General features: G+C 33.2%; 1 protein-coding gene across 2 annotated transcripts; it reads right to left on the bottom strand.

The window, feature by feature from the left end:
• Window positions 1-7,619: 7,619 nt before the first annotated feature.
• On the bottom strand, window positions 7,620-18,349 carry LOC128178362 (organic anion transporter 3-like). 2 transcript variants are annotated; one of them, XM_052845485.1, is made up of 12 exons: window positions 18,096-18,349; window positions 16,326-16,423; window positions 16,024-16,232; window positions 15,171-15,401; window positions 14,870-15,072; window positions 14,403-14,562; window positions 14,275-14,363; window positions 13,644-13,778; window positions 12,888-12,973; window positions 9,810-9,930; window positions 9,602-9,674; window positions 7,620-8,979 (listed from the first exon to the last, which is right to left on the bottom strand). In XM_052845485.1, exons 1-12 carry the CDS (start codon window positions 18,152-18,154, stop codon window positions 8,743-8,745), a joined length of 1,701 nt encoding a protein of 566 aa, XP_052701445.1. In that variant the 5' UTR covers window positions 18,155-18,349; the 3' UTR covers window positions 7,620-8,742. The 2 variants fall into 2 exon arrangements, with proteins under 2 accessions (XP_052701445.1, XP_052701444.1); XM_052845484.1 differs by having other exon boundaries at window positions 14,275-14,562; window positions 18,096-18,346.
• Between the last annotated feature and the right edge of the window lie 515 nt (window positions 18,350-18,864).

The following is an 18,864-nucleotide window of genomic DNA, read 5'->3' as shown; positions in this document are numbered from 1 at the left end:
TTGATTGGGTCTGTCCGCCTGTGATGATCATGAGTCAACATTTAGGGCTTATATTCCGAGGATATATTTTAATTCTAAAGACAATAAATGGGTGTTGCTAAACGCGGAACGGAACCGAAAGCGGAACAAAATAGAATACGGAAAATGTTATGTAATGTTATTTAGTCAATAGATGTGTTACATGTAAACAAGCTATAACGATAAATTCTTAATATTTTTAAAACTGTTATTCATATGCAATTTTACTTATTTAGAAAATGTATGATTTTCTCTCAATTAACATCACTTGCTTTGACCACCAGTCCCAGTTTATCAAACTAAACAACATATCCAGGGCTCTATTCGGATTAAGTTGCAGGACTGTTCAATCATGTAGGTAAAGGTAAAGAAACTGTCATACCTAAAATACTAGGAATAAGTACTCTTAAACGGTAGAAGATGTAGACAACGAACGGCGATATCAGAAGAAAAGAAAGAGACTTTGCAGGACATCTAGAGCTTTAGTGATCCAATTAAAATGATTCTTTTTTCGAATAAATGATCTTTAAAATAGTGAAACAAAAAGGTTAGAAAACAAATGTTGCAACAAAACCTCTTGACAATGAGGGTTGATTTTGTTTGTCGGTCACGTTTTTTATATCAATATCTATTAATAAATTTTTAAATAGTATGGATCGATAAAACTTCAATGTTTGGATTTTTTAAAACAAGTTTAAAATTCCAAGCAAGGTTCGAAGTCATGAAAAACACAACCAAACGCTCAACTTATCGCGTTACACTATCATTCCAACAATATTACAAGTGGAAAATAACTAAAAAGTTATTTCAATAGCTTATTTAATCACAATGTATGTCCATCTCATTTTTCCCTTTCGTACTTGCAATAATATAGTTGATAGACATTCGTAAGAATTATATCAAATAGTTAAGCTACCTTTTAATGATAATCATTAAAAAAACTAGATTTTGACCCGTGTGTGCACGGGTGACATAGCATATGATATCGGAAGTTTACGAAATAGATACATCCATACACCGTATATTGTTGACATTTACATAACCAAGCTTTAAACATACAGTAATGCTATTAATTTCACTCTGCTGAGTTTGAATTATGTAACTGTGTCTGGTGAAAGGCCTTCACCACAGTTAAAATGCCTTTCATACACCCGTAACGTAGCAGAAAATTGCAGAATCGCCCCAAAACGATTTTGGAGAAACTTAATAAAGTTGCATTGAAAATAACAGTCAAATTGTTCATAACAAATCATTTTGAAGCTGTTAATACCTTTCTTCAAAAAGTGTAATTCTATAATTGCAGAATTTAACATTTCTTCAACAACGTGTTTTACAGACCATGTTGACATTCAAAACTCTCATCACTTTTGTGTTAGAGTTACCTCCCGTATTTTCTTTGATGAACAGAAGAAAAAAAATTCCAATGAAAATATACACGCATTTTTTTTTATCGTCTCTAAGTTTATCCATGCAAATGTGATATTATGGAAACATAAAATAAAGTGCCTTGATTTAGCGGGAATGTAATGCGCATGCGCAAGATTGTAAAATCCAAAAATACTAGATGATTTCCGGAATTTTTTGAGGATTTTTCGTTGATCATTAATTAGCGAAGCATGATTTAGAAAAAATAAAAACAAATTGGTGTTTAGAATATATAAAACAAAAGACAGTACTCTTCCGATTTATCGGTATTAAAGCTAAATAAATTCGAGTCTATTATTTTTATATAGGTTTAAAAGTTGCATTCTCCGAAACAGTGCAGACAATGGGACAAGCGATATCATGATATTTCACAAAAAAAGATTAACCAATGCATATTTAGGATGTCAGCATTTACATTCACAATTGATGAAAATGTTATATGGCATGTAATAATAAAAGCGAGCAAGAGTTTTCAAGTGAAAGGGACGTTGACCATGCAGTGCACTTGTGTAATCATGATTTAAAAATAGATCAGCATTCAACCATATTTGAACGGTGAAAAAGGGGGAGGGGGTCATCGCAACAGCAACAAGATGTAACATATTGTCTATTACGGTACAATGTAAGTAATAATTGGTGTTGGATTATCATTATTACAAGAGAGTCATCAATTTGGATTAAAATAAAGATATACTTATACAGCTGGAATGTTTACTGGAGGAACTAAATCGCCAAACCGGGGTGTGACCCGATTTTCGTTATGTTGGGCTCGAAAGGGATCATAACTCGCGTGTCTTACTTAATGTACATTACTACATTTAACAACAATTATTACTAATCAAGTGTGTTTCTTAATTCGATAGGTTTCTTCCAACACATCCGATCCAAATTATAATATACACATGTACATGTATATAGCTGTTACAAAACAAATGTCAAAAAATTTATCTGACCCCCTCCCCATAGATCTCTGCCAATGGATGAGTTCAATCGTTGCGTGAACGGTAACAGCAGGACTTCGCGCCATAATGGCTCATTCATAGTTTCCATGGGGATCATGCGAATTAATACCCCAGACCACACCGTGTGTTTACATCACATGCACGTAGCATTGGGGGTTGGGGTGAGGGGGCTGCTCCCCTCCCCACTTTTTGGCAGCTGGCACTTTTCTTAACTTTATATGATAAATGGAAATATCATGGAACCCCCCCCCCCCTTTCCACTTTTGTACGAGCATGCGATAAATGAAACTACAAATAAGGTATTCTAATTGAACTGAAGTTACAGGTTTTTTTTCATGAATTTGAGAATTCACCCTTTTTTTATTGCTTGGCATGATGATTTTGATGAAACTGCCCACACACATTATAAAACAATACGTGTTTGTATAGTATTACCCTTTCATATTTCATATAGTTGGAAATTTTTAAAAATGCCTTTCAGTTGATTTTGCATCTTAGTATAACAAATACAATTTTAAAAAACGACTATTTACTCTCCAGCTTTCAAGCTTATATAACTTATATGATATGTGCACATTCCTAAAAAAAATGGATTATAAATAAAAAAAAATGAATTTCAAGTGATATACATGTATATGTACATGTTATAGATCGAAGAAAAGACTAACATTTCGTCTTAAATTTGATCTGTTTATAAATCTATGATCAGCAGCGAAAATTAAAATTCATATCTGATAAGATAGGCTAATTGATACATGCATGCATCCATTGAATAATTTTGTTTAGTCAGGCAAGCTATTTGGAATACTTTTACTTGTAGTATAGATATGAATAAAGGATACATATTTGTGTCCAATCTATACAATATTAAAGCATTAATCGTCATAGTTTTTTCCGTTTTCCGTTCCGCGCTTTAGCAAGACCCAGTAATAAATATGCCACAACTGTCCATCACACAGTATTGGGATGCGGGTTCAGACGTCAGAGCCTCCCGCATGGTTATATGATTCATGGCTCCGTGTAAAAATTTAAAAGTCATATATAGAGACATACATACAAGGATGTTTCTATAGTGTGATTAAAAACATGTATATGGAAAATTTAGTGCCTGTAAACCTCCAAAATAAACTTACTAAGTCATCTGTACCAAGAGTTGGAGTAAGACAAGGTGATAATCTTAGTCCTAATTTATTTAAGACACCAATCAATGATTTACCAACAATATTTAATACTAACGAAGACCCCGTAAAGTTAGGAAATCTCTCTCTAAGTTGTTGAATGTATGCGCTGATGATTTGGTACTTTTCCCAGAAACTGAAAGTGACCTTCAAAAGTATATAAGTTAAGTGACTATTGTGATAAGTATTGTCTAACTGTCAATTTAAAAAAAAAATCATAGTATTTTGTAAAATAAAAAAAAAACAAAAAAAAAAAACTCCCCCCAAAAACACAGATTTGGTTCAAACTTTCTTGTATAAAAACATTTATATTGTCCCTCACTACGTTCAACAATAACGTGCTTAATGAATAAAACCAACAAGTACTACATAGTTACGCTGCTCGCTAGCGTTATTTTATTTACACAGAAACATATATTAAACAACCATCTGTCAGCAAAAATCAACACTTTCCATATCATCTGCAGCAATTTTAACTTAAATCGCAACTAGCGAGCAAGCTTAGAGTGCCACGCCACCGCATGGTCCTACTATTTATATTACCTGATCATGTGACCCGAAAAGAATTCGAGTACGTATGAAAACCCATCACGCACACAATTTTAAGTAATCGAACGAGAGACATCATATAAATATCGAAGAATTGTGTTTAGCTCATCAGGTACATTTACAAATTGCCAGCTTGATCTCTTTAAAAGCCTATTTCAAACTCAAATCTTTTGGAAATATTAAACCAAGTGTCCACACTTTAATACATTTATTTGACCATACTATTAAACCAATTTTATTATACACTTGTGAAATTTGGGGAACAATAAATACAGTCAGATATAAATTCTACTAAACGCCCCAAGTATTGTTTAAAAAACTTCTTCAATAAGATGTACTGTAAAAAATTACATGTTAAATTTTTGAAATATATAAGTGGTGTACAAAAAAAGCTTCGAACGAAGCAGTTGTTGGTGAACTTGATCGTTTTTTCTATGTTTGTTGATATCATAAAATGCAATCTAAAATATTTACAAAGAATTGAAGCTCTCCCTGAACAATCTTTAAAAATGCAATGAATGAAAACAATTTCTTATATCAGAATAACAAAAGCAGCTGGAGAAGCAGTATTCATTTTATCCTAGATAAACTACATTAACAACACCTTATACATGATAGAAATATTGTGTCAATATCTTCAAGCAAATCTTTTGGTGAAATATATAAAACACTTGGAGAAATGCACTTGCAGACAAAGCAGATAAACAAATTGGTAAACTCAGAACATATGCCCATTTTAAAACAAGATTTTGTAGAGAAAACTATTTTTCTATTATCCACAATCCTCATGTTTTAAAATGTTTTACTAACTTTAGAATTAGCTCTCATTCAATAGCCATTGAAACTGGTCGCTATAATAATACTCCTGTTAACGAAAGAAAATATACTTTTTGTAAATCTGAGGTAGAATATGAAAATTAATTCATTTTATATTTAATTGTACATCAAACAATACATAAAGGAAACCTTTTATAGAATCCTTGGATAGCTTATGTAAAAATTTTAAAAATCTATGTAATAAAGACAAGTTTATCTGGCTAATGTTTAATGAATGTGATAATGTTTTTGAAATTTTTGCAAGCTACAATTATATTTGTTTTCAACTGAGAAAAGCCTCATGTTCAACCGAGACTGTATAAGACTCATCTTTAATGTAAATATAAACTATCATTTAGAAACCTTCTCTCTTTTTGTTAGTGTGTAGGTGTTGTTGAATTTATCACTTTTTAGCCGGGCTCTGCTGAAAGCAGAGTCCTGGCTATAGGCAGGCAAATCGCCAATGTTACTATAAATAGCACAAGTAAACAAAAAACCAAACAGCGTCAAGGTAAAGCTTCCGCTATACCAAATAGTTACACAAAGAGCCACGTTTTGTCAAAAGTGTTGGCATTTTGTTTCTTTTTTTTTAATTTCGAATGAATTGTCTATCTTTTTTAGTTTTCTTATTAATAACGTATTTTTAAAACATTACTATGCATTTCGGACACATACAATGCGCATGAATTTCCATGAACTACTTTGCTGCGCGATGAAGAAATGGGGATTGAATATATAATGCTTGTTGCAAAATTCAAGGCAGCAACTGTTGAACTTTTTAACTTCTACTGGACAGACAAATTTTTTTTTTATAGCCGCTTACAAAATTTGGTCGCTCTCTGATGCTTTGCCGACATATTAAAAGCATGAGAGAGAGAGAGAGAGAGAGAGAGAGAGAGAGAGAGAGAGAGAGAGAGAGATTTTCAGTCTTTACTACACAATATGCATAAAGACACACCAAAAGAGCCCGGCTTTCAGTACTTCAGTACTTTGATTTATCATGTACCTTTGTATGCCTAAAAGGGCTCAGAATTTGGAAATAGAATTATCTTATGTTATCTTACATAGGAACATGGTTCTAAAGGCTACAAAAATAAAATAAAAACCTGTAATATGACTAAGTATACAGTATTAAAGCTATCGATGCGAACATAGGGTCGCCAAATATAATACTTGATGACAGCTTGTTTATAAACTCTCGATTTGTATATAAGTGTGTCCGAATCCTGCACCTGGTTGCATAACATTATTCAGGACCAATGCGCAAAAGAAATTGGATGTGCCAACATTAGTCATTGTCAGATCAAATAGTTCATTCTGTCACTTTGCAACAACCAAAAATTGCGCACTACGTAGGTAATAAAAATACTCGTGACTAATTTGTCATGCTAACAAATTGTACCCGTAAAGGCCACAGCACGGGTATCCAGTTTTATTTATATTTCTAAGGAAAAATTCGGCCCTACCATACACCTATGATCATGACATGAATAAAGTTGAATATATCTATCTAAAAATCCTTCCCCACAAGTTAAAGCTTTTCTATCCGGATTTTTTTTAATTAAGATTTTTAAGGATTTTTCTCTAAATATTCCTTTGTTAAACTTCGATCCTCATTGTACCCCCAAGGATCATGATCAAACTTGAATATAACTACCTGATGATGCTTCCACACAAAATTTAGCTTTTCTGGTCAAATGATTTTGATGAGATTCTTGAAGAATACCGACAAACTAAATAAGTCTAAATTATCTCCCCTTTAATTAAAGAAGACGTGCCCCCTTCATTTGAATAAACTTGAATCACCATCACCCAATAATGATTTGCACCAAGTTTAATTGAAATTTGCCCAGTGGATCTTGAGACGAATATAAAAATTTGACGACAATGGGCAAATTTTGAATAGGGAGGTCACTAGAGCTTTCGGCTCAGATGAGCTAATAAAATCTTATTTGTATATATGTGTTGCCGACGACGACAGGATCATGACAGCATGAACTGAATACCAAGTTTTATACTGTGATGTGAATACTGGACGTAGATAACATGTATAATCCTCTTAATTTATTCAATCATTGTCTCCTGTATTCCAGTGATTAGCTGGGTGCGTTATGGTCCATTACGTCAACAATCGTATCTTAAACTGTGTAGCGCCTTGGTGTTCCATTGTCTATGAACATTGAGGAATCATGTTTAGTCCCGTTTAAACACTCCGTTAAACAATTACACTCAAGACTTTCAGGAAGTTTAAAACTCTTCATTTGTGTATAAACCATATTGAGGAAATTTTGCTTTGTGTTTTCGAAGTCGAATGGATTGTATTTGATGCCCTTGAGTGAAATTCATTCAATTGAGAGCTGAACTTATCCATTTTGTGTCAGATGAACTGGGCTCCATAACTCTTCAAGACGAAAATTGATAATTCCCTACGAAGAGCTGATCTTAAATGCGCTCCTTAACGTCAGCGTCCAGATGACCGTGCATGAGAGGTCGTCCGCGGTTTTTATCCCCTCACGCAACTTGTTGCGAAGGGGATATATCAGCGCTGGTATGCGTGTGTGTGTGTTTTCAGTTTGGAAGTAAGTTTAAAAGAAAACCCTTGCACGAATATTTATCAAACATCGTACAGTTATTTGGCATGGTAAAAGGACAAACTCTGATAATTTTCAAGTCAAATAGTTGAGTACTTTTTAATATATCGTTAAAATAACACAATTTTAAACAGACATTTTATGCATGACTTGACAATAACTACTTCCGCTCCACTTCTTCGAAACCAAAGTGAAAAAACGCAGTTCAAATCAACAACTTGATATTTTTTTGGATTTAGATCAAGTACAGGTAAAAAAAAAAGTAGTTTTTGTAGTTATGGAGGGTTAGTAGAATGTTGTCTCCTCATTTACATCTACATAAATCTATATTCCTAAATAATGCATCTCCCACACAATATAACTCATGTCGCGAGGGGATGCTCCGCTTACCGGGGCCCTTGTTTGTTTGTTTGTTTTTTTTAGGGGGGTGTAAGAACTGTTTCCATCATATATTTTATATTCTACAAGATGAGCATTCTTATCGTGCTTTCGTATATCTTCTTGATAAGAGAAACAGAATAATAAATCGTTGCTTTTGTGGCACCGTGGTGAGTCGCATAGCTAATCTTCAGTCTCTGGCAATAATGTTTCATTTATATCACCTTTCTTTTTTCCAGAATCACTTGTATGACGGCAAAGCATCTTTAAATTTGTAGACCGTGTCGTTAACATCGCCATTCAATGCCTATTTTTCAAGTCTCTTTCAAATGAATGAGTCAGGCAGGCCTTGTTTTACAGGAGTTTTTGAACATCCCGTCTTTAGCCAGCGCAATATTTTGAATGACCGAATTCGGCGATCATTTTTACTTGGGAAAAATAAAATGATATTTATTGGATTTTGTACATTGAAAAAATAACTTGAGTTCACCTTAAAGCCAAAGGCACATACAATGCTCATTGATTAAAAAAAGCCCCTGGCCATGTAATAGATAATTATTAATTACTTTGGGATTTTAAAACAGAGACAACTCTTGGCTTTGTGACTGTATGATCAAAGAGAGATAAATCTAGACGCTTGTTTCAATATTGCGTCAAAACAACTTCCCGTCAATTCTCTATCAACTACATGTATTAATGAAAACCACGTTTACAGTATATCAAATTTTTCTTTTTGAAAAAGAAAACACATATAGATATTATGATTTTAGATCACAAAAAATGTATTCTAGAAAATGATTGTTATTAATTTTCCAAGCACAATCATTATTCTAAATTATTATCCTCAGAATCCCCCTGTAACTTTAAATGCACTGCTTTGTATAACTTTCTACTTTTATCTCGTTGCCATGAACGTCTGTTTTTGTTGTACAATTCTTCTACCTCTTTTAGATTTTGAGGAAGTTCTACACCACGTGTTTCCGGCACTTTCAAAATTAATAATGTAACGATGAAACACATCCCAGAAAATATAGTTCCAGGAGCCCAAGGAACTTCTTCGGCCTAGGAAAAAATACGTTATCTATCTTAAAATACACCTGAGAATTGAAACCAGCTGTACAGCATGAATTTATATATATATATATATATATATATATATATATATATATATAAAGCACAGAGAAATTCACTTTTGTTGGAGCTCCACCATCCGCCCCGACCGAGGCTTGAACTCACGACCTCTGGAACCCATTCTCCTAGCAGTGAGCGGCCACCGCGCTCCCCACTCGGCTATCTAGGCAAGACAAAAAATCTTGCTTTCGATAACGAACGGAACCTAGCGCGCTGGCCGCGCACTACACAGTCGCTTGAGACTCAAGCGACTGTGTAGTGCGCGGCCAGCGCGCTAGGTTCCGTTCGTTATCGAAAGCAAGATTTTTTGTCTTGCCTAGATAGCCGAGTGGGGAGCGCGGTGGCCGCTCACTGCTAGGAGAATGGGTTCCAGAGGTCGTGAGTTCAAGCCTCGGTCGGGGCGGATGGTGGAGCTCCAACAAAAGTGAATTTCTCTGTGCTTTATATATATCTTTATCATTCACTATGGGCAGGTATATGTCAATTTGAGAGTTATTGCAATGTTTGTGCTTGTTATATATATATATATATATATATATATATATATATATACCAGTGTTCCTACAAAAGGGGAAATTAATGCCCCCAGTCTTGAAAAGGTAGACGAAAAACCTATTCCAGCGTTCCTGAAAAAGAAATGTTGAACGTTTTGCAATTGAATAAAAAATTTAATTATACAATTTTCTGAAGATGTAATAGTTAAATATATTATGAATCTGTTATCTTTTCCTAGTTAAAGAAATGGATCGAGACTTACATACCTCAAATTTGTAGGATATAGTTCTGGTGTAAATAAAAAGAGAATGCTGAATGATCCGGTAATGGCCGCCTTTCCAACAAATGTAGTCACAACGGAGGCCATTTGTAAATTGCTATTTCCGCCTATGAAAAAACAAGATATCTGTGAGCCAATGCTCAAAAGTGATACCCCCGCTCTGATATGAATATGCAAAATAAGCTAAGTCGACATTTAACAGAAAGTTGGCGTCCGATTGGTACCAAAATACTGTAAACGTACTACATTTGGCTGTGTATTCTATTTAGCGCATTTGGCGGAATGCGACTTCCGCTTAATCAAGTACATCGCTAAATGCCATGCATGTATGTTTAAGAACAGACACATTCAAGAATACGCTAATTCAAATATACGCCATTTTGTTCAAAAACAAATTTCCGCAAAATAACGTACACGCCAAATATAATACGTTAACAGTATATCCTACAATATGGCATGTCTATTCAAATAAAATTTCAAGCATCTGCGATAAAAAGTTGCTGAGAAATCTTTGACGAAAATATGCTTGGCTAAAAATAAACAAAGTCGTTATTTAACAGGAGGTTAACATCCGGTTGGTACAAAAACATATCCCATATGGCATGCCTAAACAAATAGTGTGTTAAAATTTTAAATAGTTGCCGAGAAATCTTTGACGGAGATTTGTTTGAAAATTTTGGCTAAAAAAAAGTCGCCATTTAACAGAAACTTGACGTCTGATTGGTTAAAAAATATATCCCACGATATGGCATGCCTAAACAAATAGTGTATCAGAATTTCAAGCATCTGCGATAAACAGTTGCTGAGAAATATGTGACAGAAATTTTTGCTACGGACAGACAGACACACAAGGGTAAAACAGTATACCCCTTTCTCCTTCGGAGCGGGGGTATAATTAGAATTGTTGAAAGTACCAATTTGAGGGATCATTGGCTTTTATAAATGGACCCCCGAGAAGTTTTGGCACAATTTATGTAGCCATTAGTAATTATTAATCACAAAGGTCCCGGCTGAAATATAGGAGAATACTAGTAGGATGGAAAGCATTTTAAAGGATTTTGCTTTGACCCTAATCTAAGAATTAGAAATTTCTTAGATGGCATATAACTTTAATTCAAGCTCACAAATTAATAGGCATTTTGGGGGGTTTAATCTAGGAAAGAATAAGAGAATAGTAAATAAGAATGTTAAAAAAATGGCTTCTAAAGAGAATTGTTATGACCTTCACATTTGACCCTGCAATCTTACTCAAGGTAACAACACACCCATTACACTTACGCTCTTTTTAATGTAAACTATCAGGGTGCAAAACACAGTTTTATATGTAAAGTTATAAGGACGTTATTAGATGAGGGACAAGAAAAGCTGACTCGTATAAAATTAAATTGTAAATTGTATTGTTACATATATATCTTTAATCAATAGAAAGATAAAATTGTGAATTTCGTAAATATTTAAGAATAATGCACATGTAACTTAATGTTAGAATTAATTTGACACTCAAAGCATGAGGAAAATAGACGATAGGAAGCCTCTAAATGCAGTACACCCATGCATTTTAGGCTTCCCTTAACAGCAGAATGCAAATAAATCAGCCATTTTAATTTCCGTGCATTTTCAATAGCAAGTCCTTGGGCATCGTTGCATAGTATTTTCAGGGTACATTCGCCAGCTTTTTAAAGAGCTATATTACCTGCTAAAAATGATGAAATTCTGCACGCGTTAAATCTAGATGTTTTTAGAATTACCTCTTTTTTTAAAAGAGTCTCGCAAAATTAATTTTAAAAATTTTTCTTCATACTTTTTTTCATGTATTCGAAAGATAAACTATATTATGCAATTGAAAATTTAAAAAAAAATAATTTTCCCAAAGTAAAACCTCCTGGACTTTATACGAAATTGTGTTTAGCTACCTTAGTGAAATATGGCTAAGGGGTTGTATATATGATCTAAAAAAAAGATTTTTGTGCAGTCCGATACGAAGATGACTTAGGAACGTCATTCAAGGACACAACACATTTGCTTTAAGGGCCACTGCAAGATTTGACCAAGGGGAGAGAAAATAAGCTTCGATGAAAATAGTTTCGGACAGATATACTAATCACCATATCGGTCGCAGAGCGTGGCTCACATTTAAGCTGAACATCACTCACAGGCATCATCACAGTTTATAAATCCTTCAATTGCACACTTGAAACTCGTAGTCAATCTGTAGTATTCCTTTCTTGTTCTTAATATAATTTGTGCTTTTATTTCTTGTTTTATGTACATTTTGTGTTTATAATGGTCACACCCAAGGGCTTGAACTCCTGACCAAGCTGGGGTTATGAATTTCACAAATTACGTAGAGTATCAAAAAAGAGAATGAAAAGACTATTATCCACTGCTAGAGTAGATAAAAAAATTTCTAAGAGTTAATACATCATCAATATATGGCCAAATATTGGCCCCGCTCGAAGGCCTGAACACCCGCCTAAGTGGCCATGAATGTCACAATTCAAGGGCTTCATGAACAGTATTAATATTGAATCTGATTTTTCTTAAATATATAAGAGAAGATTCGTAACCCAATTGCCTTTTTTGCATATTCAGCCCAACTCATGAGGCTTGGGGTGCTATGGCAATAACTTTCACAATGTAGATTCCCCTTATTCTAAAGATGCAAAAAAAACCCCAAAAAGGTAAAACCTCGCTTTGTAGTTTTCAATGAGAAGTTAATAATATTTAAAATTGTTAATAGACGATGATTAATTACAATAAGTCATTGGTCATATAGGTCATAGTTGATTTTAAAAAGTTATTCATTTGCCACTTGGTAATATCATTTATATTATTAATTAAAATGAATGATTTAAGAAGTACCTGTTTGATACATTATTTCGTACACTTCAAATATTGAACTATGAAATTTTACATTAATTTTACTAATACACATATAAATGTTAATTCGTTCCTATAAACAACTTAAATGTCGCTTGTTAGAATTATTTCAAGAAAGATGTTCTTCAACGTAAAATAGCAATTAAAAGTTACCTCATTTAATTAACCCTCAAAGGCTACTTACCAGAAAATTGACTCAATAAAGTAGCGGACGCCAGAGACACTGCACAAGCAGCATGGAATACAATTGATATCGTTCTTCTGCCAAGGCTAAAAAGAAGTGCATGAGTCACTCAAACCTTTATAACATGCTTTTGACAAAATGTCAAGAAATCTAAATAAAATATATGTAATCAAAAAACTTTAGTACTTCGTAAATTTATTAAAATTGATCTATCTCGGGCATTTAGTATACAACACTGTTACGGATAATTATGCCAAAGCCAAGGCGCATGACATTTATTGCACCAGTCTAAGCTGCATGTATCGAAAATTCAGTTATGTCATACGATATACCATTGCTCAAGGAGCATAATAACCAATGTATCTCACACGTTAGGAGAAATGTTTACCTGTAAAAAATAAATTCCTACAGGAAACTAACTTAACCCATAGGGAAAACAATTTTACTTAAGGATATTTATTTCCTACCGGAATAAAAGAACTTCTCATGGAAATTTAAATTCCGATAAGATTTAAACAACACTCCCATAGGAGTTTAAAATCCCATAGGAAATCTTAATGACACAATAAACAAAAGGATTATTTAATCTCTAGGCAATTGCTTATCATTTGGTACTTTTGGATTTTTTACAAAATTGTACGGATGCAAAACTGCCATATTGGCACTGGCCTAATTATCCGTCAGAGTGTTATACCAAACTATCGTTTCAATGAAAAAAAAATGGATATATTTGTCTTTAAATTATCAGATGCTTACCAACGTAACATTGAATACTCAAATATCACAGCAATGTATTCAGCAAATGACGACAGGAAAAAATTAAGGAATCGGTTTCCTGCCAAGGACGTTGAGGTCAAGGTCATTCCAAAGTAGGTAAATGTATTAGTAACCCTTAAACAGTATATGCATTGAATATGCTTAATTACAATAACTCTCATGAAGTTTTAATGATAAATTCAACAAACTCCAAACTTTATAAAATTATATTCTGTAGTCTATTAATAAATAAAATTGTCGCGTGTTCGAAAAATGTATACCAGTCACATCCTTTTTATAATATAAATTAGCATTGGTTTTTATACCGAGAATTACCAGACAAAATTCAAATTAGATTCTTTTAACCCCCCCCCCAAAAAAAAAAAATAAAAAAAATAAAAAAAATCAGTCCAAACAGGTGAACAACGAACATACGTTGACAGATGAGGGATATATGGAAAATGCCCTTAGTGCAAGCATAACTGGAGAAATCTTAACTGATCAGGAAAAATTGCAGCTATCTGTTTTCACAAAACCTTTGTTGATTTGTCCCTCGATAGCTAACATTTTAATGTTGCCCTTAACTCATATGTTTTTTTATAGGACTACTTTTTCTAAAATTTGAACATACCATGTAAACCAAATGATAAGTGATATTAGAAAAATTCGTCGGTTTCTAAGAATAGTGACAAATGAATATTTCTCCACAGCAAGCTTTCCCTGTTGTGTATTTTCAGTGGTCGTCTCCTTGTCATCCACCTTTTGCGTGTTCTGTTCTGTGCTCGCCATTCTTTTATCTACTATATTCTTAAGATCCTCATAGTTGACTTTATTCCATCTTGCCACTTTTCTTACGACTTTTTCAACAGCAAACTTTTTACCGTTAGCTGACAGCCATCTTAACGATTCGTCTTGAACCCTATTTTGTATTTTACAATGAATTTCAATATAATTATCATGCTATGAAAACATATCCAATTCAGAAACAACTTCAACTAATTACCTTGAGCAATTAGTCATTCTTGCCATACTTATTCAAGCTATGTTATAGTAATTTAATATACTTTCTCCTGCAAAACATCTCTGCTATATCTTCATTAAATGAATATTATAAAGCAAGATAGGAAAACGATAAAAGAGAAATTATGCTTATTTATTCACGTCTAAATGCATCAATATCGTAAATCAGTATCCAACTATAGAATATTGTTAAAACATTTTCTTACCAATATTGAAGAAGACTAAATAACGAGAAGCAAGTCATAACAATTTGGAGATATCTCCAGGAGTAATCTCTCATCAGATATGCAATACCGGACATGATAACCAATCCCGTGGCCCAACAGATAAGTGATATGGCCTCCGAGTAGAAACGTTTGTCTTCTGCAAACAATTCCAATCCTAGGACCACGTTTGTCATAACCATCCCCTTTATAAGTATGAAAGTTTTGGGTAACGAGAAAATATAGACAGATGCATTTATTTCTCAATGGGATTTAAAAGAACCCGGTTATATTTGATACACACCTGTTGCACTACACCGAGAATAAATTTCAGAATAGCGAGAACCATGTAGTTCGGTGAGAAGGCCACACCAATCCCGAGGGCCAGCGTTAATAAATGAGATGTCAAATGGACCGTTTTTCTACCATACTTGTCACTGAGAGACGATGCAAAGGCTGCCCCAACTAGCTGTCCAGTCATGATGAGAGTCTGAACCAACTCTCCAAGATAGGCTTGATCACACACAAGATCCATCTTTTATGAATAGGCAAGGGTAAAAAATCATTCACCTACAGTCATCCGCATGTAAGATTTATTTACACTTAAACTGCAAAAATTGCAAAAGAACGTAGTTTTAAGTAAATACTTTGAAAAGGATCAAAGCTTATCAATACATATGTAGGCCCTTTTGTTTTGTTCAACATACATGTATTAATATTCCATTTTATTTCATTTGTTTTAGATTTCTTTAAATACGAAGAACGATGTCGTTTAAAGTAGAAAAAATGAAATAATTATAAGGAAAAGTTAATTTCTTTAATAATCGTCCTTAGCGTTTCATTAACCAAAAGAGTTTATACGCTTCATCTGTTATATAAAACAAACTCTGTAGAGCAAGTTTAAGTAGCAGAAGCAGGTTTAAGTGCAGCAGCAAGCGATTGCACTCAAAAAAAGGACACATTGTAAATATTATTAATTTAAATTAATTTATCATCATTCGAGAAAATTGATCGATTCTTACTAGCCCTCTCATACATTCTACGCACCATAAAACCGATCGTTAAATTCTTTAAAATAGACCTCGTTTGTTTTAAAATGAACTAACTTTGACAAAGTAAGACAATATAAAAGAAAGAAATGTGTAAACTCATAATACCTCTGTGACAAACGTACTCTCTTTGTCAAGATTGTATTCATATCCATTTGTGCAGGCAGTGTACTTGATCAGTGAAGCTGTATCCTTGCTTGTGTAATTGTTTTCCAATCTCACGTGACATTTTTCGTACGCAATAAAAGATCCGTTTGTGTTAAAAGTTTGATTTTCAAATTCACTCCTTGGCAAACATTGGAAGGCGGGCCTATAACCTTAGACATTCATTTAAAAAATGAATACAACCAAGATATGCTTTTGAAAAAAATAATTACAAATTAAAATTATGTGTAAAGAAAACAATATACCTATGAAGACTCCTATCAACAGTTGAAATGCCGTCGGCAATATATTGTAGAATACGATTGCTGCTTGTACAGTTTGATAGATGCCCCAGCGGCCGTATCTATAAATAGAACGGTAACCTGTCATAAGCCTTCTAAATATACGATTCATCAGCATTTATAAATAAAGTAGGGATGAAAACGAAAATTTGATTACTTGATTGTCGTTTGCTCAAACGACTCTCTAAAAGGGCCTAAACACGGTTTTGGTCAAATTTTATTTTTCTGTTTTTATTATTTACAATGCTTTATGAATGCATTCCTAATGATCAAATGAATCTTGAAAGTCCGTCGTTGAGATATATGCTTAGATACAGGGCTCACAACTCTTTGTCAGGTAAACAAGGCTCGTACCCTGTTTTTGTTTACATAGGTTCAATATACCAGTAAAAAATCTTTTTTCAACTGATTTGTATTTCTTTTTTATTTATTTTAAGCATAAATAATTATTTTCTAACGTTTAACACATTTTTTTTTTGCCTAAAACTGGAATTTACGCTTCAACATTCAAAATGTAAACAAAAGCTTTGTTTACATAGCAAAGAATTATAAGCTTTGTATCTCACTTTTTAATACTACGACTTAGTGGTTAACCATTACAAATGAATTACTTCAGCATTGTAAACATTAAAAACGGAGAAATAAATTGTTTACTAAAATCGTGACCATGCCCATTAAAGGGGCATGGTCACGATTTTGGTCAAATTCAGTTTTTCTGTTTTTATTATTTACAATTCTGTAGAAATGCATTTCTAATGATTAAATGATTTGAGAGTCAGTTGTTAATTTTTAAGCAAGATAGGAAGCTCAGAATTCTTTGTCATTAAACAAGGTTCATGCCCTGTTTTTGTTTACATAGGTCCAATATACCAGTAAAAAATCTTTTCAATCTGATTTGTCTTTCTTTTTATTCATTTTTAGCATAAATAAACCATTTCTAACGTTCAACATTAAAATTCACATATTTAGGTCACAAAATGTAAACAAAAGCTTTGCTTACATAGCAAAGAATTACAAGCTCTGGAACTCGCCTATAACATAACAAATGACACTCAAATTTTGGTTACTTATTAAAAATGCATTCCTGAAGCATTGTAACCATTAAAATCGGGAAAATAATTTTTGATTCAAATTCGTGACCATGCCCCTTTAAATGACCTTCTTAAAGCTGAACACCGTCCGTAAATAGGCACTGTCACGCAGATACCTGGTATATAAACCCTTTCATTCCGTTACACCCGATTGCACGCCTGAAATGGTTTTCCGTAACAGGTTTTTTTGGCTGTCTTTTTAAACTAACTTATTTCAAACAACTCATATAGACCGAAATCTGCTGGATGGCCATTTTTATTTTAAGTTTGTCTTTTTTCATGCACTCGTTTGCATTAATATTAATTATTTCAAATTCAAAAAGTATTTTGTAGAGTTGGAATAATTTTATGTTCCACTATAAATCAAACTGGACAACGACGATAGTTAACAAAGTTGCCCGGTCTCTTGTGTAGGTTTATTTAACAAGTATTAAATAGAAACGCCCAGGTTTATTCTTAAAAATGCTCACAAAAGCTTCAAAAAGCTGAATTTGTTCTATACTTAAAGGTCATACATGGACTGTTAAACCACGGTAATGTACTTTTTGTGAATTTATTTTATCGCATTATCATATCAGATAATCAGAATAGAAAATAAAATAAAGAATTATTATCAATAAAGAACAAAAATATTGGTACTCACATGTAATTTTCATCTAGTTTTCTGTCACTCTGATCGTTGACGTTTCTTGTTGGATCCATTAGTTAAGTTGTGTAACAGTTTAGTTTGCAAACTAGATACGTGACACATTGAAAATGTTAAGTTTCTATCCAGCTGCTAGATCCTTATAGAAGCAAGAGCAAAGTAAACCAGTTTATCGCTTAGAAAACCAAGTAAACCCTATACTGGTTGGTTTAAAAACCACGTCTGGGCCCTTTGTTTTGGGGCGTAAGAAGAGGAAGGGATTAAAGTGTCGTTTTTTAAGCATAATATTATTTCCATGCTATAATCAAAAGCCGATTTCAGGAAAACCTAGATTGTTTTAATGACAATGTTAATATTCACACAAAAAATACATGCTCTGAAGTCTCCGCCTATACACATAAATATGACTGTTTAAGCAACAAAACCAGAATATATTTACTATATATGGTTTCTTTTCTCACCCAGTGCATTGTTGTTTTAAAAAAATTGAGACCATATCGCTTTTAGATAATGAAAACATTAAATATCCTATCGATATGCAGAATGATTATTGGTTGAAAGAACTTTTTTTTAGCACCAAGTATCTTTAATCTTATGTTTTTGATTGCGGTCACGTTATGTCTGCTGCACAAAATGTCCGCCTTTTCGGAATTAAATTATATTGTTTTCGATTAAATCATTTATAAGAACAGCGGTAACAAACGATGATGCAGCACAACTTAATAAAGATGATCATGAATGTTATTCGTCGGTTATCTTTTGATCT

Source organism: Crassostrea angulata, chromosome 3, assembly GCF_025612915.1.
Source record: "Crassostrea angulata isolate pt1a10 chromosome 3, ASM2561291v2, whole genome shotgun sequence".
Lineage (NCBI taxonomy): Eukaryota > Metazoa > Mollusca > Bivalvia > Ostreida > Ostreidae > Magallana > Magallana angulata.
Note: the sequence above shows the minus strand (reverse complement) of the source record. Positions and strands in the feature narration are given on the sequence as shown.